Source organism: Trichechus manatus, unplaced genomic scaffold, assembly GCF_000243295.1.
Source record: "Trichechus manatus latirostris isolate Lorelei unplaced genomic scaffold, TriManLat1.0 scaffold00079, whole genome shotgun sequence".
NCBI lineage: Eukaryota > Metazoa > Chordata > Mammalia > Sirenia > Trichechidae > Trichechus > Trichechus manatus.
The window spans coordinates 8,619,160-8,643,091 of NW_004444015.1; the positions used below are offsets into that span (position 1 = coordinate 8,619,160).

The 23,932-nt window shown below is 39.0% G+C and overlaps 1 protein-coding gene across 1 annotated transcript in view; it reads left to right on the forward strand.

The window, feature by feature from the left end:
- MCF2 (MCF.2 cell line derived transforming sequence) overlaps positions 1 to 23,932 on the forward strand; it is a 66,768-nt gene that overhangs the window by 39,540 nt on the left and 3,296 nt on the right. The window contains exons 16-26 of the mRNA XM_012556818.1: positions 691 to 757; positions 1,481 to 1,596; positions 1,715 to 1,784; positions 3,971 to 4,063; positions 10,805 to 10,897; positions 11,910 to 12,035; positions 12,741 to 12,962; positions 18,993 to 19,085; positions 20,171 to 20,249; positions 20,782 to 20,845; positions 21,882 to 21,991. Of these exons, the coding sequence (XP_012412272.1) occupies positions 691 to 757; positions 1,481 to 1,596; positions 1,715 to 1,784; positions 3,971 to 4,063; positions 10,805 to 10,897; positions 11,910 to 12,035; positions 12,741 to 12,962; positions 18,993 to 19,085; positions 20,171 to 20,249; positions 20,782 to 20,845; positions 21,882 to 21,991 (1,133 nt within the window). The remainder of the gene's footprint in view (positions 1 to 690; positions 758 to 1,480; positions 1,597 to 1,714; positions 1,785 to 3,970; positions 4,064 to 10,804; positions 10,898 to 11,909; positions 12,036 to 12,740; positions 12,963 to 18,992; positions 19,086 to 20,170; positions 20,250 to 20,781; positions 20,846 to 21,881; positions 21,992 to 23,932) is intronic.

Sequence of the window (23,932 nt, forward strand, 5' to 3'; positions counted from 1 at the left end):
GTCTTAAATGTTAAATGCTTAAAAATGTAAAAAAAAAAAAAAAAACAGAGTCCAAAGTTAGAAGTTAAATTAAAATAGGTTACTTATATTGGAGAATGAGGAAATGAATTTTAAATATGATGTCAATTGAAAATCACATTGGAAGGAGAATATATTTTATATTACAGAGACAGTAAACAAAATGGTGTCAGAAACTTACGCATTATCTCTACTTGGGAAGACCAGGAGAATAAATCTTCATATCTGAAAAATTTTCAGAACATTACTGGGAAAAGGGAAAAAAGGTGCTGACATACTATCTTTTTTTTTTTGTGAGAGAGAGAGGGAACTATAGCTCAAACTGTGCTGTCCAAAAAAAAACTTAGATTTACAAATACATCTTGTGAGTTTTTAGTAAATTGATTCTTAAGTTGAGTGAGTTAGAAATAAAGTTTTTTTTCAAATTAATAATAATCGTGAGGGCCCCCACACTTTTCTTCAAATATATTTTAAAGAGGCCTTTGGGTGGTACTTATTCTAGAAACCATAGAATTAGTTTCATCTTTTGATGATAAAACCAAGACTATTAGTAATTCCTATACATTAAAATTTTTTACCATAGACAATTTATAATGATTGTAATGGAGAGTTAGCAATACAATTATCAGGCAATAAAATAACTGATCAATATCATCTTTCTTTTTATTTTAGCCATGTCCTAAATGAGCTGATCCAGACTGAGAGGGTGTATGTTCGAGAGCTGTTCACTGTTTTGTTGGTAAGTGGCTCACATTGTGTTTTCCCATCTTTTCCTGAATGATCTCTTGCTACTTTCATTAGAAGGGGTTTGGGACAGTCTTCTGTTTCTGCCTCCTTCCTTGGTTGTCACATCTCAGCAGTGGCCCTTTTTCCTTCCATTGTTTGGCGCTGCATGTTGGTTAAAGGTGTGTATTCATTTCTGCTCAATAGTGAGAAGTGTGGATTCGGAATTTATTACAGAAGAAAGAAGCTATTCTCTTAGGGATACGGCAGATTGGTATAATTATTCCCAGACTGCTATTTAGAGAATGTGATGTAAAGAACTGAAAATGAGCTATAAATATTCAGTTGCCACAAAGATCATGGTATTAATTTGGCCTGAAAAAAACCCAAACACTTATTGCCCGCTTAAGGAAGAGTTAACGGCCTGCAGTATAATTTTTCACATTTGGTTTCTATTTTGTTTCCTACACTACAAGTGACCCTGAAAGCCAAAGAGCTGTCACTTCATTCTACTGACTGAGTGGAAAACCTTGACTATTTGTCCTGCCTTCTAAAAAACAAAAAAAGAAAGAAAGAAAGAAATGGATGACTTTGGAAATTAGGAGATTTCAATGTTAAAATTGCAAAAAGCTCCACCCAGAAAACTTCTGTGCATTCTGCTGTACCTACACCTTTGGTGGCCAAATCAGATGTGAATGCAAATATTATAAAAAGGAATAAATGTCTTTCTTTTGTGTAGGGCTACAGAGCTGAGATGGATAATCCAGACATGTTTGATCTTATGCCACCTCTCCTGAGAAATAAAAAGGATGTTCTCTTTGGAAATATGGCAGAGATCTATGAGTTCCATAATGAGTATGTAATTGCTGAACTGAATATTTCTTTTTTGTGATATTATTTTACATATTTACTGACCAGTTTATTACATTGCGTGTATAATTATGGCGTATTCTTTTCTCCGCAATTTTGACAGCATTTTCATGAGCAGCCTGGAAAGTTGCCTTGATGCTCCAGAACGAGTAGGCCATTGTTTCCTGGAAAGGGTGAGTTAAATTATTAAAAGGGAAAAATATATAACTATGGGCTACCAAAATAACTGCTCATTGAAAAGAATAGATTTACAGACAAGATAGATTTTCTGTTTTGTCTTTATGTTTTGGAAGATGACACATCACTCCAGCAAGCATTTAATGATAAACCAAGTTTTGTTACAGAAATGGATGCAATGAGGTATCTAGAGCAAGCAAATGTCCATTGAATTATGTGCTATGAAATGCTTCATGGGCTCAGCTCGTGACTACTGACCCACAGGTCACCCCAGGAGTCCAGGGACCATCCTGGCTATGACATGTGAGAGTTGGGACCATCTTAGCAAAAATATTCTAGGCTTGGTTAAGTTTTAGCCTAAAAAATGCCTGGAGTTCCCCTCTAATACATGTCAAGTCTTAGAATCAAATCTAGTCTGGCTTTCAGCTACCAAGGCATCTACCATGGGAACTTCACAAAACAGAGAGCTGTCTGTTCTTTTCATTCTACAAGACTGTTCAGGGAGGCTCATTACTCTGTGTCCCAAGAGTGTGCTTAGTACAATTGACTTTCCAGCCTTTGTGATAAAACTCTCCTTAGAGCTTTCTCTCAGAATGTTTTCTGCTTACCCTTCTCTACTTATCAAGTTCCTCCTCTTCCTGCAAGATTAGTTCCGTCTTGATTTGGGAGTCATTTTGATAGAGGTGAAAGATGAAAGCTTCAAAATAGATACATTTTCCTGGAAAATGTGTATGGAATGAGAAGAGAATAAGGCTAAGAAAGAACCGTGTGTAGTCACCCTTTCCAACATCATGCCCTGCCTTTAAACATGTTTAAACTATGGCCAAGGTCTTCCTGGACCTCCTCAAGCAACAGCAGTCTCTCTTTCCTTTGGACTAATGGGGCACGCAATGTCTGTGCTACTCATTGGGGATTTTATATTTACCTTACATCTTTGCCTATGGTCGTGAATATTCTCTCCAACCAGATGGGAAACTGTTTGAAACAGGGATCATATCCTGTTGTTCTTTGTATCTCTCATAGGTTAGCACAGTTCTTGGAAACCAGTAATCGTTTAATGAATGCCTCTTGATGACATGTTCATTTAACAGTCATCTACTGAGCACCTACTATGTGTTAAGCACTGTGCTAGGCAATATCAATACCAAGCCCAAGACTACTGAGGTAGAAAAATTGGGAAACCATTGATTGTGTTCAGTGTGAGTTATGCTGTATTAAAGATACACAAAGGGTCCTATGGGAACTCAGAAAAGGAGCTCTTACATCAACTGGAGTTATAAATGATGGCTTTAAAGAAGAGATGACTCATGAGATGAATAGGAGATAGTCCATTGGATTAGGGTGAGAGAAAGATGATTCCAGAGACAGGAAATAGCATGGGCAGATGCCTCAATTGTTTAGGCTATAATGATGATATCCCAATATACCATGGACTGCCAAAAGAATGAATAAATCTGTCTTGGAAGAAGTACAACCAGAATGCTCATTAGAAGCAAGGATGGTGACACTTCGTCTCACATACTTTCGACATGTTATCAGGAAGGATCAGTCCCTGGAGAAGGGCATCATGCTTGGTAAAATAGAGGGTCAGTGAAAAAGAGGAAGACCCTTAACGAGATGGATTGACACAGTGGCTGCAACAATGGGCTCAAGCATAGCAACAATTGTGAGGATGGCGAAGGACCGGGCAGTGTTTCGTTCTGTTGTACATAGGGCCGCTATGCATCGGAATCAACTCGACAGTGCCTAATAACAACAACAACAATGAACCAAGGACTGCAGGCTGTAACTTGGAAGTGAGCTACAAGTTCATTCATCAGAAAACCAAGAGACTAACAGCTTAGGAAGAGCATATTTCTTGGTACCCTAGCAGTTCACAGTTATGAAAAAATTATTTTCCATTTTTATACTTCAGACAGAGAAGCCTTCTCTCTCTCTTTCAGGCTTGATAGGTGGACATCCTGAAATTACTTGGATAATTACGTGTTCCTCCAATCCTGGTCAGATGGCCATGCAGTTCTTGGAATACAAAGAGGGCCCCTGGCCAGCTGCCAGTATGGCAGACCCTTTAGTCCACTTTTCCTTTAATGCTCAGCCATACTCACTCTTGCCTAGTCTTCCTTGATAACATAAGTACATGTTCACAAATTGGTAATATGTTTGAATTTGCTTTTTATCACAGAAGAATGATTTTCAGATGTATGCAAAATATTGTCAGAATAAGCCCAGATCAGAGACAATTTGGAAGAAGTATTCTGAATGCGCCTTTTTCCAGGTATAGTAATTATTCAAGTATTGGACATAATTCTCATTTGTAAATTCAGATTTGACTTTAAGTAATTTATATATGCATATAGGATACAGAGGAATTCTACTCTCCCCAAGACATGTGTGCGCACAATACACATATTTGCTGCTCCCCAGAAGTAACTACTTTCATGCTAATATTGCTGCTGCTTCATTTTTTTCCAGAATGAGGCATGATGATGCCTTTTATCAACTTCCCACCATGGCAGATGACCATTTAGCTCTCCTTTACTGCCCCCTCCCCACCTACTACATACGCACACATACTTCCTTTCCTCCAAATCTTTCAGTATAGTTACAATTTTTGGTTAGATTGATTATCAGTGTTAAATTATTAAGACTATGTAAATTCTATTCTCAGATGAATCATGTGGCATGATTGATTTTCCTTCCCTTTTCATTTTTCATACAATTGTCTTTTTATTCACTTAATTTTCTAGATACTTATCGCTATTCCACCTCAACTGTCCCAGTTGTGTAAATCTCTTCTCAGTATATTTCAACACATTAGGTTTTCTCTGAATTTCATCTTCTTGAAGAAATCTCTCCTGGAGTCTTCTGACCTGCTCATATAGAGTGGTTGTTCACTAGGCCTGTTGCACTGTTATCATCTTGGGATCTTGGGATTCTCTTCACCTGTGTTTCATGTGGGCTCTCCTGTTTCCTAGGTGCCATGCCTTTATCTTTCTTGTTTTACTCCCTTGTTTGGTAGAGCACATGCTTTAGTAGTTTTTCTGAGAAAGTGTGCATGGGAGGTAAATTTTTTTGAGAGATTGCATGTCTGAAAATGTTTTTATTGTCTCTTCACACTTTACTACTGGTAGTCTGACTGGGTATAGAATTCAAGGTAAGGGTTAATTTTCCTCAGAATTTTGAAGGTATTACTCCGTTGACGTCTAGCTTCCAGTGTTGCTGTTGAGAAATCTGATGCCGTTTTAATTTTTGTTCCTTTGTGGATGACCTAATTTTTTTGTCTTCTCTCTGAAAGCTTATGGAGACTTCTTTTATTCCTAGGGTTCTGAAATTTCACATTGCTGTACCTTGATGTTGGCACTTTTTTTCATCCATTATGCTGGGTTTATGGTGATCCCTTTGAATTTAGAACCTCCTATTCAAACTTACATGGATTATTTCTTTGATTTTCTCCAATTCTCTCTTTCTGGAATTTCTGTTGTATGAATGTTGGATACCCTGGGTTGGTCCTTTAATTGTTTTCTCTCTATTTTATAGTTCTTTGTCTTATCTAATTTCTGAGAGATTTCTTCAAATTTATCTTCCAATTTTTTAATTGTGGGTTTCATTACTGCCATTATATTTTTAAGTCTGAAGAATCCTACTCGTTTTTGTTCTCTGAATATTCCTTTTAATAGCATCCTTTTCTTTCTTTTTTTTTTATTGTCGTGCTTTAAGTGAAAGTTTACAATTCAAGTTAGTCTGTCTTACAAAAGTTTATACATACATTCTTTTGTGACCCTACTTGCTCTCCCTATGCTGTAACAGCACACTCTTCCTTTCCACCCCGGATTTCTCGTGTCCATTCAACCAGCTCCTGATCCTCTCTGCCTTCTCATCTTGCCTGTGGACAGGAGCTGCCCCTTTAGTCTCATTGAGCTAAGAAGCACACTCTTCATGAGTATCATTTTATGTTCCACAGTCCAGTCCAATCTTTGTCTGAAAGATTGGCCTCGGGAATTGTTTCAGTTCTCTGTTGACAGAGAGTCTGGGGGCCATGCTTTCTGGGGTTCCTCCAGTCTCAGTCAGACCATTAAGTCTAGTCTTTTTACTAGAATTTGAGTTCTGCACCTCACCCTTCACCTGCTCCATCAGGGACTCTCTGTTGTGTTCCCTGTCAGGGCAGTCATTGGTGGTAGCCGGACATCTAGTTCTTCTGGTCTCAGGCTGATGGACTCTCTGGTTTATGTGGCCCTTTCTGTCTCTTGGGCTAATATTTTTCTTGTGTCCGTGGTGTTCTTCATTCTCCTTTACTCCAGGTGGGTTGGGACCAATTGATGCATCTTAGATGGCCACTCGCTAGCTTTTAAGACCCCAGACACCACTCACCAAAGTGAGATGCAGAACATTTTCTTAAAAAACTTTGTTATGCCAGTTGACCTTGATGTCCCCTGAAAATATGGTCCCCAGACCCCTGCCCCTGCTCCTCTGTCCCTCGAAGTGTTTGGTTGTATTCAGGAAACTTTTTAGCTTTGGTTTAGTCCAGTTGTGCTGACTTCGCCTGTAGTGTGTGCTGTTCTTCCCTTCACCTAAGATAATTCTTGTCTACTTTCTAGTTAGTGAATACCCCTCTCCCTCCCTCCCCACCCTCGTAACCATCAAAGAATGTTGTCTTCCGTGTTTAAACCTTTTCTTGGGTTCTTAGAATAGTGGTCTTATACAATATTTGTCCTTTTGCGACTGACTAAGTTCACTCAGCATAATACCTTCCAGATTTCTCCATGTTATAAGATGTTTCATGGATTCATCATTGTTCTTTATTGTTGCGTAGTATTCCATTGTGTGAATATACCATAACTTGTTTATCCATTCATCCATTGATGGGCACCTAGGTTATTTCCATCTTTTTGCTATCATGAGCAATGCTGCAGTGAACAAGGATGTGCATATATCTATTTGTGTGATGGCTCTTACTTCTCTAGGATATATTCCAAGGAGTGGGATTGCTGGATCGTGTGGTACTTCTATTTCTAGCTTTTTAAGGAAGCACCAAATCGATTTCCAAAGTGGTTGTACCATTTTACATTCCCACCAACAGTGTTTAAGTGTTCCAGTCTCTCCACAACCTCTCCAACATTTATTATTTGGTGTTTTTTGGATTAATGCTAGCCTTGTTGGGGTGAGATGGTATCTCATTGTTTTGATTTGCATTTCTCTAATGGCTAATGATCGTGAGCATTTCCTCATGTGTCTGTTAGCCACCTGAATTCTTCTTTGGTGAAGTGCCTGTTCATATCCTTTGCCCATTTTTTAATTGGGTTATTTGTCTTTTTGTTGTTGAGATTTTGCAGTATCTTATAGATTTTAGAGATTAGACGCTGATCAGATTTGTCACAGCCAAAATTTTTTTCCCAGTCTATAGGTTGTCTTTTTACTCTTTTGGTGAAGTCTTTTGCTGAGCATAAGTGTTTGATTTTTAGGAGCTCCCAGTTATCTAGTCTCTCTTCTGGTGCTTGTGCATTGTTAATTATGGTTCATATTGTGTTTATGCTGTGTATTAAGGCTCCTAGCATTTTCCCTATTTTTTCTTCCATGATCTCTATAGTTTTTGATTTTATATTTAAATCTTTGATCCATTTTGAGTGAGTTTTTGTACATGGTGTGATGTATGGGTCTTGTTTCATTTTTTTGCCGATGGATATCCAGTTATGCCAGCAGCATTTGTTAAAGAGACTGTCTTTTCCCCAGTTAATGGACTATGGGCCGTGGTCAAATACCAGCTGCTCATAGGTGGATGAATTTACATCTGGATTCTCAATTCTGTTCCATTGGTCTATGTTTCTGTTGTTGTACTAGTACCAGGCTCTTTTGACTACTGTGGTGGTATAATAAGTTCTAAATTCAGGTAGTGTGAGGCCTCCCACTTTGTTTTTCTTCTTCAGTAATGCTTTACTTATCCGGGGTCTCTTCCCTTTCCATATGAAGTTGGTGATTTGTTTCTCCATCTCATTAAAAAATGCCGTTGGAATTTGGCTCGGGATTGCATTGTATCTGTAGATTGCTTTTGGTAGAATTGACATTTTCACAATGTTGAGTCTTCCTATCCATGAGCAAGGTATGTTTTTCCACTTATGCAGGTCTCTTTTTGTTTCTTGCAGTAGTGTCTTGTAGTTTTCTTTGTATAGGTCTTTTATGTCTCTGGTTAGATTTATTCCTAAGTATTTTATCTTCTTGGGGGCTAACCATCAAAGAATGGTATTTGATTTGGTGATTTCCTCTTGAAAGTTGTTTGTTGGTGTAGAGGAATCCAACTGATTTTTGTATGTTTATCTTGTATCCTGATACTTTGCTGAAAGCTTTTATTAGTTCCAGTAGTTTTCTTGTGGATTCTTTGGGGTTTTCTGTGTATAAGATCATATCATCTGCAAATAGAGATACTTTGACTTCTTCCTTACCAATTTGGATACCCTTTATTTCTTTTTCTAGCCTAATTGCTCTGGCTAGGACTTCCAGCACAATGTTGAATAAGAGTGGTGATAAAGGGCATCCTTGTTTGGTTCCCGTTCTCAAGGGGGAATAATAGCATCCTTTTCTTGTTTCATGTTTTCACTTACTTATATGAGGATAGTAATAATAGATTTTCCTTTAAAAAATAATTTTCTCCTCCGTATATAGTTTCTATTGTCTTCAGATTGCTTTTATATTTTATTTTTCTTTATCTTTCACTCATATTAGATGCTTTCCTTAAGTGTCTGGTGATTCTTCTCTGTCTACTTATATTATGTGTAGGCACTAAAAAACTGATTGGAAGTTCTGTGTGCATGGGTAAGTTTGTTGACCATAGTCCTCATTGTAGGATGATTTACCTCAATCTGTTTCCTTGGGAGGGATCTCCAATACCAGTATCTTTAGGTCCTTTTTGTTAGGCTGGTAGGTTTCCACAATCTGCATAAGGGTCTGGCTGCCAGTGTTCTGGTAGCCAAATGGGGGAAGAAAGATGGGAGTGTCTAATTTGGTAGGTAAATAGTCAAGTAATCTCCTTTTTTCAGTATGGTACACTGCACTCAACTGGACCTGGTAGCCCCTGGTCCAAAGATCCTCTGTTTTACTCTCTCCAGATAATAGACATCCATTCCACCAGGGTGAGGGAGGGCAGCCACCTAGTTGTGCATAGTAACATGGGGATTTGAGAGGCTAATTTCATCTCTTTTTTTAAAAAAAAAATTTTTTATGCCCAGTTAATTTATTTTATAGCAGATTTATTGAGATATAATTAAAATACCACAAAATTCACCGTTTTTAAGTGAAAAATTCAGTGGTTTCAGTATATTCATAAGGTTGTGCAACCATTACCACAATCAATTTAAGAACGTTTTTATCATCCATAAAAGAAACTTTGAACCCTTTAACAGTCACCTCCCCCATTTCCTCCCATACCCCCCAACCCTAGGCAACTACTAATCTACTTTCTGTATCTATTTGTCTATTCTGGAAATTTCATATGGGATTATCCAATATGTGACTTTTTGTTTCTGGCTTCTTTCACTTAGCATGTTTTCAAGGGTTCATCCATGTTGTAGCATATATCAGAACTTCATTCCTTTTTTATGACCAAACAAGATTTCATCATATGTGTATACCACATCTTGATCATTCATTCATCAGTTGATGGACATTTGTGCTGTTTCCACCTTTTGGCTATTGTAAATAGTGCTGCTGTGAACGAACATTCATACATAAGTTTTTGTTTGAATATCTATTTTCAGTTCTTTGGGGTATATACCTAGGAGTGGAATTGCTGGGTCATGTGGTAACTCTGTGTTTAATATTTTGAGGAACTGCAGAACTGTTTTCCACAGTGGCTACACCATTTTACATTCCCAATAGCAGTGCATGAGAGTTCTGATTTCTCCACATCCTCGCCAATACTTGTTATTATCGAATTACTTCTTAAACAAACTTTTACCAGCCATCCTTCTTTGAATCCTTTCTTCATCTCCAACTCTCAGAGATACCCGGAGTCTATGATTCCTGAATCGTTGTGGAGAGCTGGCGGTGTTCTATAACATACATTGAGTTGTTCCTTGGTTTTTCCCTCTGCCACTTTTCTCCAACGTGCTCAGTTATTTACCACTTATCAGTGTGTTTCCTGGTTTCCAATTTTTGTCAACGTTGTCTCATCTCTCATATTGGTTATTTTTGGTTTTCCTTGTAAAAATATACCTTTGCCATTATTTTAGTGGAGTTTCAAGAGTGACAGAACTAAATGCATGTATCAGTTCACCATCTTTAGCCATAAGTTGATAATTCTTATTTGAATTAGATTGTATATTGGGTTTTACCCATATTCAGAGGAAGGTCTTGGATCTCACACAGGTATAACCCCCCATCCCTTTGTGTTCTACATATCCTATATAAACATTTTTTCCTAATCAGTCCTATCTGCCCTAATTATGGACCCGACAGTGTTCCCAGGACCCAATGCCATGGTCTTTATATTTATAGTGGCAGTGAGCCAATAACCTTGATGAAATATAGCACCAGTTGAGAGGGCTGTATTTTTCTTGTGAAACTTTAAAAAAAAACTGTTCTCAAACCCAGTCTTATTTATATTTAGCACAACCTATTTCTCTTCTGGGCCTTGACATGTGGACCTGAATATTTTGTTATTTTTAAAAATATATTGGAGAAACTTTTTTATTTTATTGGAGAGCTTTTTTGTCATGTTAATCTATAGTCATTCCTTCCTTTCTTACCTTTTTAGCATTCCACATCAATGTGAATGTCTATACGAAAACTTTTTTTGCCTTTGAATTGTTGGGATTTTCTACCTCTCAAATCCATGAAATGTTTACTGTAGTTTTTCAGATATATTGCCTCTTAAAGTTTCTGTACCATAGGAAACAGCAATTTTCCCGGTACATTTACTTTGAGATGTACGAAACATTCATGCATTGGGTCTCATCAGTTAACATTTGGAATTTTCACAGGTACATGCCTTAATTTAAATTTATTGATAATTATTTTTTAATGACAGGAATGTCAAAGGAAATTAAAACACAGACTTGGTCTGGATTCCTATTTACTCAAACCAGTGCAACGAATCACTAAATATCAGTTACTGTTGAAGGTAATTACATGAAGCATTTGCTTCATTCTTTATTTACTTCTCTGGGTCAGATATGACAAAGCCATTGAAAAGGGAGTGGCTGACTAGGAAGCTCTAGAAATAGGTAGGCTCTATGACTGGGAAGGCTAGATTTCCTAATAGAATTAATTCAGTGTGCTACTTTGAGGCACCGTGGCTCTGCAAGTGCTTTAGGCATAGATGTCACGCTGAGACTATCAGGAGTCTTTTTAGCTATTTAATTCTCCATACAGGTCACAGTTGAAGTACGCATAAATTTTCAGTGGAGGACTTTTAATACTGTTAAGATCTAAAGAGACAAATATTTTGTATGGCTTTGAGGTTGAATTTCATGAGCCTTCTCTATGAAGAATGAAAATGGCACTCACCTAGTGTAATGTGAAAGTATTATTAAAATTCTGAGTTAAGTATAAATAAAACATAGCTTATTTGAAGTGTATTTTCAAAATATACTGTATGACTCGTGAATGCATCTTGGATAAAACAGATCGTTGTATGTAAAAACCAGTTGCCATTGAGTTGATTCTAACTCATGATGACCCCGTGTGTGTTAGAGCAGAACTGTACTCCATAGGGTTTTCAATTACTGTGATCTTTCAGAAGTAGATCACCAGGCCTTTTTTCCAAGTCACCTCTGGATGGACTCAACCACCAATGTTTCGGTTAGCATTCGAGCGCATTAACCATTTGTACCACCCATGTGTACTTGCTTTCAAAACTAATCTCTAGTGTGTTCTAATACTATTGTTTTTTCAGTTCAAAAGCAGTGAACGCCATTTGCTTTATATTTTTCTGTCACTTCCACTTCTTCAATTTTGACATTGTTATTAAATAGAGTACTAATGTAACAATGAGCATATGAAAAAAATTACTCAAAAAAGTGACATTAGCTTTGGATTCTCCCTTGAAAACATGTTAGCCGAAAATTTAATAATTGTCTCCAGCTATTAATATCTGCTTAATATTAAGCGTAATCCCTGGCTTCTAATTACAGGAGCTGATAAAATATAGCAAAGACTGTGAAGGAACTGAGCAATTAAAGGAGGCGCTTGACACAATGCTGGAATTACTTAAGTCAGTTAATGACTCCATGCATCAGATTGCAATAACTGGCTATATCGTAAGTAGATGCTCATAATTGTTGGGATTTGGGGTGAAGGGGTAAGCATGTCAACACCCTTTTCTTCCCCTCTCCTGGAACCAACTGAGAAATAAGATGATGCGAGAGGCAGACAAATGGGACCGAAATGGCAGCATTATTATCGCGAATGCCAAGTAGAGAATTGGCTTCTGATCCACACCCTAATGGGTTTGCAACGTTCCAGTTGTCCCCAAAGCCTACCCCTAAGTCCAGACCTGGGGACAGCTGCCTGAAGGAATGTTTGGTCTGCTGAGGAGATGTACTGTCCCAGAATGACTGCTTGGCCTAGTCCAGGATGGATATGGAAGAAACGGAGCAAATCTTCAGAGTCTGCAGCCTTTTAACAGATTAGCTCCACCCACTGGGGAAGCTTGGACTGGTATATGTCATCCACCCATCAGAACTGAGGAAGAGCTGGGGAATGTTTCCCCAGCTGAAAGACCTCCCCGAGGAGACAAGAGGCCAGGGCAAGGGCGGTTTCGCCTAACTCCCACCCCCGCAGCAAGTTTGTACCCATGTGACACGTGATGTGTTCTAACCTAAAACGTTATAATGATTAAAACTTTAAAAACTCTATCAATTATGCCTCCAGGTTTTAATAGCTCAAGCCTGACACTAAAATGTTGATGTCAAAATCTGAATGTAGCTCTGCCTTGTACTAATGGGTTTGGATTTCCATTCTAGGGAAATTTGAATGACCTGGGCAAGATGCTATTGCAAGGTCCATTCAGTGTCTGGATGGGACACCGGAAAGGTGCTACAAAAATGAAGGATTTTGCCAGATTCAAGCCAATGCAGCGACACCTTTTCTTATATGAAAAAGCCATTGTCTTTTGTAAAAGGCGCGTCGAAGGCGGAGAAGGCGCTGATAGATATCCATCATACAGTTTCAAGCACTGTTTGAATGTAAGATAATATGAATTGTGTAGTGTAATATTGTTTCCTATATATCGTGTGTGTGTGTGTGTGTGTGTACAATTTGTAATACACTGTTTGTATACTTTTCCATTCGAATGAGTGTTTTATACTTCAGCTGCACATCCTTTGTTTAAAAGAAATCTTAAGTAGAAATCTTATTTATAAATCAGGTAAAGCAGAGTTTCTCTGCTTGAAATGAGAGTGAGTGAGTGCACAGCTCTGATTTTTCCCTTCCTTTCCTCCCTTACGCCAACCTCAGGGCAGAGTCCTCAAGGGGGCTCCCTAGTGTCCCGCAGAGCACAGGGTTTTTTTTTGTTTTTGTTTTTTTTTAATCAAATCTGCTTTAATACAAAATCTCATAAGCTTTCCAAAATTCCATCTGCCTAACATTGAGTTGTGTTTTAGTTCACAGCACCTATTAAAGTGATTTTCTTTTTTAATTGTGCTTTAAGTGAAAGTTTACAGTTAAGTCAGTTTCTCATACAGAAATTTATACATACATCGTTATGTGACCCTAATTGCTCTTCCTATACTGTGACAGCACACTCCTCTTTTCCACCCCTGATTCCCCATGTCCATTCAACCAGCTCCTAACCCTCTCTGCCTTCCCATTTCACCTCCGGACAGAAGCTGCCCGTTTAGTCTCTTGTATCTACTTGAGCTAAGAGGCACACTCCTTACGAGTATCACTTTATGTCCCACGGTCCAGTCCAATCCCTGTCTGAAGAGTTGGCCTCGGAAATTGCTCTAGTTCTGGGCTGATAGAGAGTCCGGGGGCCTTGCTTTCTGGGGTTCTTCCAGTCTCAGTCAGACCATTAAGTCTGGTCTTTTTACTAGAATTTGAGTTCTGCACCTCACTTTTCTCCTGCAGAGCACAGTTTTAAATGATGGGGCCTGTCCCAGGCTCCCCCATTAGCAATCTCTTACAAATGGTACTGGGTGAGCTCTTGGTCTTGGCAGCAAGGAGCATTTAAAAATGGATAACATTTGTGCTTAGCATATTCCCACCTTCCTTTCTGTATCCCTCCCTCATTCCCTAGTAACTCCCTTCCTGGGTTTCAAAGCTACCTGCAGCTGAATCCTTTCTACATCGGCCTTGTCCTAGCCTCCCCGAGTGCTCAGTGCTTTGAAATTACTTTGTTGTCTTCTATTACCCAAACTGCCACTCTGTGCTATTAGTTTAGTATTAATGAGAGCAGTATTGTTTAAGGAAGTCACGAGCAACTCAATGATACTCCCAGCTGGTTTCGCCATTTTATAAGAGGAACTTGCCAATTCACATCAGTCTGTAATTGGCAAGTTTGAATTTTTAATCCACAGCTCATTAATTTTATCTTTCAAGTTTTAAACTGTAAAAGTGATAAAACATTTGTTATAGAAAATTTGGAAAAGAGAGAAAATTATCGCCCTCTATTCCCCAACCGCTATCATTTTCATCATGTTCTTTCATAGTTGTCATCACCAGTATACTTAAGAATTGGTGAAAGTTTCAGCAGCAGTAATAAAGAGGAAGGAGTCCCTGTGTGGCAAACAGTTAAGGTGCTCAGCTGCTAACCGAAAGATTGGAAGTTCGAGTCTACCCAGAGGTGCCTCAGAAGAAAGGCCTGGCAATCTGCTTGTGAAAAATCAGCCATTGAAAACCCTACGGAACACCATTCTCCTCCAACACGCGTGAGGTTGCCGTGAGTTAGAGTCAACTCCATGGCAACTGGTTTTAATAAAGAGGACAAGATAATTTATCTTGAGACAGGCCTGAGGTGTTTGTGTTAAGAGGGTTCCAGATCAGCAGGCCCTGCTTAGGAATCTGCCCACAGACTTAACAACCCCAAGCTGTTCCCAGCTGGGTTCCTGCCCAGGGTCAGGTCCTTGAGCTCCTCCTACTTTCTATTTTCCCACAGCAGCTTTTCTAAAACTCTGTTTTCATAACAAATGTCCACTTGCTGCTTTGATATTATCAGTCCACCTCCAAGTCCAGAAATCTCCAGGGATCTCTTATGTCTGTAGTAAACATTGGTTGAGAAGCAAGAATTTATGCTCTGTCCCAGACAGGGTTTGGGTCTCTTGCTCTCTTTATGCCTATTCCTGGGGAAGACACTTTACCTTTCTTTGTAGAACATAGGCATGTTTGATAGAACATAGGTATGTTTAACCCAAATCCATTTGGTTTACATTTTATTTGTGGGGTGGCCATCATTAACACCTGGTTGGTATTGATTTTTCGTTTATCTTTAATTTGTCACAGTGATGGCACACCAAGAAAATATTTCTAGAGTAGTGTAAGGGCATCATGCTTGGTAAAGCAGAGGGTCAGAGAAAAAGAGGAAGACCCTCGACGAGATGGATTGACACAGTGGCTGCAACAATGGGCTCAAACATAGCAACGATTGTGAGGATGGCACAGGACTGGGCAGTGTTTCGTTCTGTTGTACGTAAGGTTGCTATGAGTAGGAATCGTCTCTACGGCACCTAACAGCAACAACAGTGTAAGGAGGGACTGGTATGAAGTAATGAAGTCATGAGAATTCAAACTGCAGTGGTTACCATGGAAAGAGAGAGGGTGGTATAGATGTGAGAAACATTTCAATAGAAAGTAGTTGGGCTTGTAGTCACCACAAGGCAATAAATACAGGCAATAAATAATATATGATATTTGAAAGAAAATAATCAATCTGATTCTTCTTTGGTCCCACAGTAATGCCTTTGTTCTTATTGTTAGCTGCTGTCGACTTGGTTCTGACTCATAACAACACTATGAACAACGGAATGAAACACTGCTCGGTCCTGTGCCATACTTAATTGTTGTTATGTTTGAGCCCATTGTTGCAGCCACTGTGTCAGTCCATCTCACTGAGGGTCTTCCTCTTTTTCGATGACCTGCTACTTCACCAGGCATGATGTCTGTTTTAGTTATCTAGCGCTGCTATAACAGAAATACCACAAGTGGATGGCTTTAACAAACAGAAATTTATTCTCTCACAGCCTAGGAGGCTAGAAGTCCGAATTCAGGACGTCACCTCCAGGGGAAGGCTTTCTCTCTCTGTTGGTTCTGGAGGAGGTACTTGTCATTAATCTTCCCCTGGTCTAGGAGCTTCTCAGTGCAAGAACCCCATGTCCAAAGGACACACTCCACTCCTGGCGCTTCTTTCTTGGTGGTATGAGGTCCCTCTCTCTCTCTACTCGCTTCTTTTGTATCTCAAAAGAAATTGACTCAAGATACAGCCTAATCTTATAGATTGAGTCCTGCCTCATTAACATAACTGCCTCTAATCCTGCCTCATTAACATCATAGAGATTAGGATTTACAACATATAGGATAATCACATCAGATCACAAAATGGTGGACAACCACACAATACTGGACATCATGCCCTAGCCAAGTTGACACACATTTTTGGGGGACACATTCAATCCATAACAATGTCCTCCTGGTAACATGTCCAAAGTACGTGAGTCGAAGTCTTGCTATCCTCACTTCTAAGGAGTATTCTGGCTGTACTTATTCCAAGACAGATTTGTTCATTTTTCTGGTAGTCCATTGTGCATTCAATATTCTTTGCCAACACAATAATTCAAAGACATAATTTTTCTTCGGTCTTGCTTATTCATTGTCCAGCTTTCGCATGCACATGTTGTTGTTAGGAGCCATCGAGTCAGTTTTGATTCATAGTGACCCTATGTACAACCGAACGAAACACTGCTCAGTGCTATGCCATCTTCACAATCGTTGTTATGTTTGAGCCCGTTGTTGCAGCCACTGTGTCAATCCATCTCGTTGAGGGTCTTCCTCTTTTTCGCTGGCCCTCTACTTTACCAAGCGTGATGTCCTTCTCCAGGGACTGGTCCCTCCTGATAACATGTCCAAAGTACATGAGATGTAGTCTTGCCATCCTTGCATCTAAGGAGCATTCTGGTTTTACTTCTTCGAGGACAAATTCATTTGTTCTTTTGGCAGTCCATGGTATATTCTTCGCCAACACCACAACTCAAAGGCATCAATTCGTCTTCAGTCTTCCTTACTGATCGTCCCGCTTTTACATACATATGAGGCAACTGAAAACACCATGGCTTGGGTCAGGTGCAGCTTAGTGCTTAAAGTGACATCTTTGCTTTTTTAACACTCCAGAGAGGTCTTTTGCAACACATTTGCCCAATGCAGTACAACGTTTGATTTCTTGACTGCTGCTTCCATGGGTGTTGATTGTGGATCCAAGTAAAATGAAATCCTTGACAACTTCAATCTTTTCTCCGTTTATCGTGATGTTGCTTATTGGTCCAGTTGTGAGGACTTTTGTTTTCTTTATGTTGAGGTGTAATCCATACTGAAGGCTATAGTCTTTGATCTTCATCAGTAAGTGCTTCAAGTCCTTTTTGCTTTCAGCAAGCAAGGTTGTGTCATCTGCAAAATGTAGGTTGTTAATGAGTCTTCCTCCAATCTTGATGAAGTGTTGTTCTTTATCAGTAAGTCGTCTTTGCTTTCGGCAAGCAAGGTTGTGTCATCTGCATAGCACAGCTTGTTACTGTGCCTCAAAAACCATTGCCATCGAGTCAATTCTGCCTCATAGTGGCCCTATAGGACAGAGTAGAACTGCCCCATAGGGTTTCCAAGGAGCAGCTGGTGAATTCGAATTGCCGACCTTTTGATTAGCAGCCAAGCTTTAAAGCCACTGTGCCAGCAAGGCTCCGTTACTATGCCTAGTATCCTTAAAAAAGAATAGTTAGTGAGGCCTGCAAGGTTTTAGACCAGGATTACTGGGAAAATGTTGATGCCGCTGACCAAGACAATGGAAGTTAGGAAATTTCTTCGGCCCTGTTATACTTGTGTCCTCTTACTTACCTGTCATGAGATTCCAGTATTAAACAATTGCTATTCAAAATGTAACTTAACAATCTGGGCTATTGGCTTCAAAGACTTACCCTTCCAAGGAGGTGTTCTCTAGTGCTGAGCAAGTTCTCATTAGAAGTGGACTGTTGTCTTGACCCTATAATACCTAGGTGGACTCCTATGGCCCGATGATGTGTTTTCTAATGACTATGTGCTGTATTTATAGCTGGCAAAAGAAAGGCCCTATAGTCACATTAATCAGATGGAGAGATTTGAGTTCTTCAAATTCCTCAGTTCATACATTTATTATCATCTTTCCTTTTTTTTTTTAACAAACATGCAGATGGTGCTATGTTGTTGGTCCAGTTGTGTTCTAAGTGTTTACAAATACCGCTATTAACTCATTTTAGTCATCATAGTAGCTTTCTATGAAGTAGGCACTATTATTATCCGCATTTTAAAGGTGGGAAAAATAAGGCACAGAGAAGTGAGTAACTCACCCCAAGTCACATTGCTAGTAAGTGGTGGAATGCACTTCTATAGAGATAAGTAATAATTGGCAAGATTAACTGATCTGGCAAATAATAATAACCATTTACATTAATTTTGGTTTGCTTTTCACAAAAAAATGAAAACCAAACTCTTTGCCATCGAGTCAGTTCTGACTCATAGTGACCCTATAGGACAGAGTAGAACTGCCCCATAGGGTTCCTAAGGCTGTAATCTTTACGGAAGAGACTGCCACATCTTTCTCCTGTGGAGTGGCTGGTGGGTTCAAACTGCCGTCCTTTCAATTAGCAGCTAACCACTTAACTACTGTGCCATCAGGGCTCCATGCTTTTCACACTGATGTTTAGTTACTTTTACTTCTATTGACAAATAATTAGTTTTAATAGTGTGTGGTTTATTTATAACAGAAGTCAATCTTAGATAAACTACTTGTATGTACAGATTTATAACAACTGTTCCTGTCATTGGAATGAAGCGTGTACTCTAAACTATAAAGTACACAGTTCAATGAAAACATTTAAATATTCGTCAATGATTGTACCTGTCATTTCATATTTGTTGAGTATAAAATGTGTATTTTGCCCAAGTGAGCAATTCTGTTTTATTTAGAAGATGATGAGATAGATTGACTGTAATTTCATATTCAAAATAAAATTCTCATGAAAGTTTTGACTTCTGTTTTGTAGATGGATGAAGTTGGAATCACGGAATATGTAAAAGGAGATAACCGAAAGTTTGAAATCTGGTACAGTAGGAAGGAAGAAGTTTACATTATCCAGGTTGTCCATTTTAAATTTATTCTAGAATCCATAATCTGCTTTAAGATTCAAAAGTCTAAATTTGAAAACAAAAATAATTTTGGTCACATTTCACAAGTTCTCATGTCTTTCGTGTAGGCCACTTAGATATCATTTGAGTATTACTCGTCGTGATGTATTTAAACATTTTTTTCAGTAACGCACGAGATACGCCTTCCGTGCTTTCTAGGGCTTTCTGTTTTCACAGCTACACTAGGAGATTTATCAGCTATAACTGACAGCTTGGCAGGTGCTTCTCTGTCCTTGTCAAGTTTCTAGATTCCTAACAGTTCTGAGATCCTCTTGTGGACAGCAGGCAGAGGGTTCCTGTTGATGAGATGCGGTTTGTGACAATTCAGATTTGATCCCTGTTTCTAAAGAACATGGGTACAACCCTGGCCGGATGTGCTGTAAGAGCTAACCTGTTTCCGGGAAGGGTAGAGCAATTAGAACACTTCAGAGAATGTAGTCATTTCAATAATTGTTTGCATCATGACTTGTGACAACTCAATATACTGCTGTCTGTTTAAAATGCTCAGTGTTTCTTTTGTTTGTTTAATTCTGTACTTGGTGGCTACAATCCATAAAAAATATGTTTTCATGGTCTGGTTTAGATATAATATTTCTGGTATATTTTATTGTCAAACTTCTAATGTAATTAATTGGAGACTATTTTAAGAAGCTTTTGCTGTATCATCTGTAACTAAAATTGTTCTGTAATAGATTGTCTTTCCAGAAACAGTAGAGCTTATGTTATTTTACCAAACTTAAACGTAAAAATATTTACATTTTTTAGTGAACCCTTCTGCAAAAGGAAATAAAAGTGACATTATATTTTACATGTTCTCAGTGTTGTTATTCCATTATTTAAGGGCTATTTCAAAATGGTTTTGACTGTATTTCATCTAATCTAATTATTTGCTTCTTAGAAGTTTTAAGAGTCAAAAGATTAAAACTTTAATATGGGGTTCTAGGGAGTATACTATGTTTGATAGGCTTAATGACAATTGTTTTATTATAACGCATCCTCTTAAAAAGCATTGCCTCCCTTCTTTTTAAATCTTTAGGCTCCAAATATAGATGTGAAGATGTCATGGTTAAAAGAAATAAGAGCTATTTTGTTGAAGCAACAGGAACTTATGGCAGGTAAATTCAAGCATGTACTATTCAGAACAGCTCATTGACTCAGATTTTGTGATAGTCTTTACGGGGAATGGAGCTGATATTTACTTTATACTATTTATCATGAAATGTTTGTTAAACTAATTAGTAGTGAGATCAAGATTCAAGAGGTTGTTTAAATGGCTTTGGAGAATGAACTTTACATTAGAAAATGAACTCTCATGCATGGGAGCAGTTGAGAAGCAAGGCAGCCAATTGACTGTGTTAATTCTAGGTCCTACCTATGAGGCAACTCTGCTTATGACCACCAGTAATTATGGCTTGGTAATCCAAGTTCTAGTTCTAAACTTGCGTTTCTTGACTGAAATATTACATAGTTCAGACCTCTCCCAAACTTCCAGTTCAGACTGGCCTTCTCTCTGCCTATTTCAAGTCAGTGAAGGTTATTTTTAATGGGAATGGTGTGTGTCTGTGTGTGTGTAAGTCATTGGCCTTCAAGGAAGTAAGAAGAGTGGCTTCTGAATGACTCTTAAATAAGCTTTGTTGTATTTCACAGTCCAGAAACGAGAGCAACGGAATCAGTTACCAGACCAGGATCAGCCTTCTCTTCAGCAGAATGAGTAAGTGATTTTTCTTTAAGGAATATCACTCCATAATCCTTTGTTTTCCATATGTAACAAGAAACAATGTAATTGAAGTATCTCTGACAAACACCACCTGCCATTTTAGCAATAATTCATCAAATTCTATAAACACTTAATTTTCTCAGTTCTAGCTTTATACTTGGAGCCCTGGTGGCACAGTGGTTAAGAGCTACGGCTGCTAACCCAAAGGTCAGCAGTTCAAATCCACTAGCCGCTCCTTGGAAACCTCATGGGGCAGTTCTACTCTGTCCTATAGGGTCACTATGAGTCGGAATCCACTTGATGGCAACGGGTTTGTTTTTTGTTTTGGCTTAGTCTTATACTTGGAGCCTGGTGGTCCCTAACAATTATCCTTTGGTTCCCCTCCATGTTGAAGATAATACCTGTTTCAGGGAAGGGTAGAGGAATTAGAACACTTCAGAGAATGTGGTCATTTCAATAATTATTTGGACAGAGTAGAACTGCCCCAAAAGGCTTCCTAGGTCACATCTTTCTCCCATGGAGTGGCTGGTAGGTTCGAACCACCAACCTTTTGGTTAGCAGCCGAGCCCTTAATCACTGTGCCACCAGAGCTCCTTTTTTATCATATATGAGTAAAGTCTCTAGGTTTGATGCACTAACTGACTTAATAATAGCTGGGACAAACTCAACAATATGAATTAGTTTAAGGTTTAATCTTCATTTATACACATCTTACCTAGTTCACTAAGGCTAAAAATCTGTAGCGCAATGGGGATTTTACACGATATACCTTTCTGAGAACTAGTAGATAGTAGTTTTTTCATTGACTAATAAAGAGAGGACCTGCTGGCTTGAATCCTAGGGTTTATGCTTTTGCATATTATGGACTATAATCACATGGACTTAAAAAGGGGGCTATCAGCTCTGTTTGAATGGATTCTCCAAGTATGTTCTTAACACATGGTATCAGTGGAAGAAATACCATTTTAAATTTCTTATTACTCTTAGACTGTACAAAAGCGCCCTTATTTTTACACATTAACTATTTCAGAAAGCAACAGGGAGGTTTTATAAGCACCGAGGAGACTGAATCTGAACACTCCGGCGCTACGGTGGAGGTTAGTGAAGTAATCGCACCGGCTCAGGCAGAAGCAAACACAGGTATGTGTAATCTTACACAAGTATGTGTAAGATTCATGGCTTTGAATGTTTTTATCTACCATTGTTAATTTGGAAATGCTATCTGTCTATTATTTTGTATAAAAAAAAAAACCCCAAAAACAAAATTAACCCATTTCTAAAAGGCTTTTATGACTTACATATGCAAGACACTCTGATGGGCAGTATAGAGCCATCGTTGTCAAAGAGGGCTCCCTGGAACCCCACAGCATCACCTGGAAGCTTGTTTGGAAGGCAAATTCTCCAGGTTCACTCCAGACCTTCTGCATCAGAGACTCTGGGATTGGAGCCCAGCCTTCTTGAGTTTTAACAAGCTCTCCAGGTGATTCTGATGCATGCTCAAGTTTGAGCCCCTGCTGTAGAGGATACAGAGATGAATGAAACACATAGACCGCCTTCAAAAAGGAGCCCTGGTGGCACAATGGTTGAGTGCTCGGCTGCTAACCAAAAAGTCGGTGGTTCGAACCCACCAGCCACTCTCCAGGAGAGAGATGGGGCAGTCAGCTTCCATAGAGACTACAACCTTGGAAACCCAATGGGGCAGTTCTACCCTATCCTGTAGGGTCGCTATGAGTTGGAATTGCAATGGCAGTGAGTTTGCTTTTGGACTGGCTTCAAGGAATGCAGCCTTCACTTACCAAATGTTTAATGAATAGAGAAGAGTCATTTACAGCTGGAATATTTCTTGTTTTTATGCAAATCGTGTCATTCAGAGTGATTGGTTTCAAACAATTTAATTCAACAAATAATATAACACTGTGTGCCGGGACTTGTGCAAAGTGCTGGGTATACAGTCTAATTAAGGTACACTCAGCCACCGTCCCCATGGAACTAGGAGGGTAGAAAGGCAATTCAACATACAATTAAAATTAAATGTGCTAATTATTATAACAGGGAAGTACAAGGTGGTATAGAATCGTACAGCAGGGTCACTTAAACAAGCCTGGGACCAAGAGCACATACTACCCTGAGAAATACCTAACCCCATGCCTGATACTCAGTGCTTAAATATGAAGGCCCTTATGCTGGAAGAGTTCTCCACTAGTTAAGGAGAAACAAGTAATTAGAAGCATGCTCAACTTTCAGTTATCCGTTTCATAATTGGATTGAATTATGTCCCCCCCAAAAAAATGTGTGTATCAGTTTGGCTGGGCCATGATTCCCAGTACTGTGTGATTTTCCTGCGTTGTAAATCCTGCCTCTATTATGTTAACGAGGAAGGATGAGTGGCAGTTGTGTTAGTGAGGCAGGACTCAATCTACAAGATTGGATTGTGTCCTGAGGCAATCCCTTGAGATATAAAAGAGAGAAGCGAGCAGAGAGACAAGGAGACCTCATACCACCAAGAAAGCAGTGCCAGGAGCAGAGCGTGTCCTTTGGACCTGGGATCCCTGCACGGAGAAGCTCCTAGTCCGGGGGAAGACTGATGACAAGGACCTTCCTCCAGAGCCAACAGAGAGAGAAATCTTCCCCTGGAGCTGGCACCCTGAATTTGGACTTCTAGCCTACTAGACTGTGAGAGAATAAACTTCTCTTTGTTAAAGCCATCCACTTGTTGTATTTCTGTTATAGCAGCACTAGATGACTAGGACAGTCACATCCCTTAGGTCATTTGTGCTGTTGTCCCCAAAGCGGTGAGGAGAGAGTCTGGTGCCATTGCCTTCATCTTAGGTATGAGGAAACCAAGCTAGAGAAAGTTGAGATGACTTTTCCAAGGTTATATGAATAGATTGGTGTGGCCAAGATGAGATTCTGTTCATTCTCTCCTTAATTTGATTGCTTAATCCAAATCAATTCAATATATATGTATATATATATTTAAATTAAGCACCTCATGTAGGCAGAGGTCTTAGGAGACTTACAAGGAGGTACTTGTAACACATGGTCTCTGCCCAGTAGGAGACATATAACAAGTCAAAAATA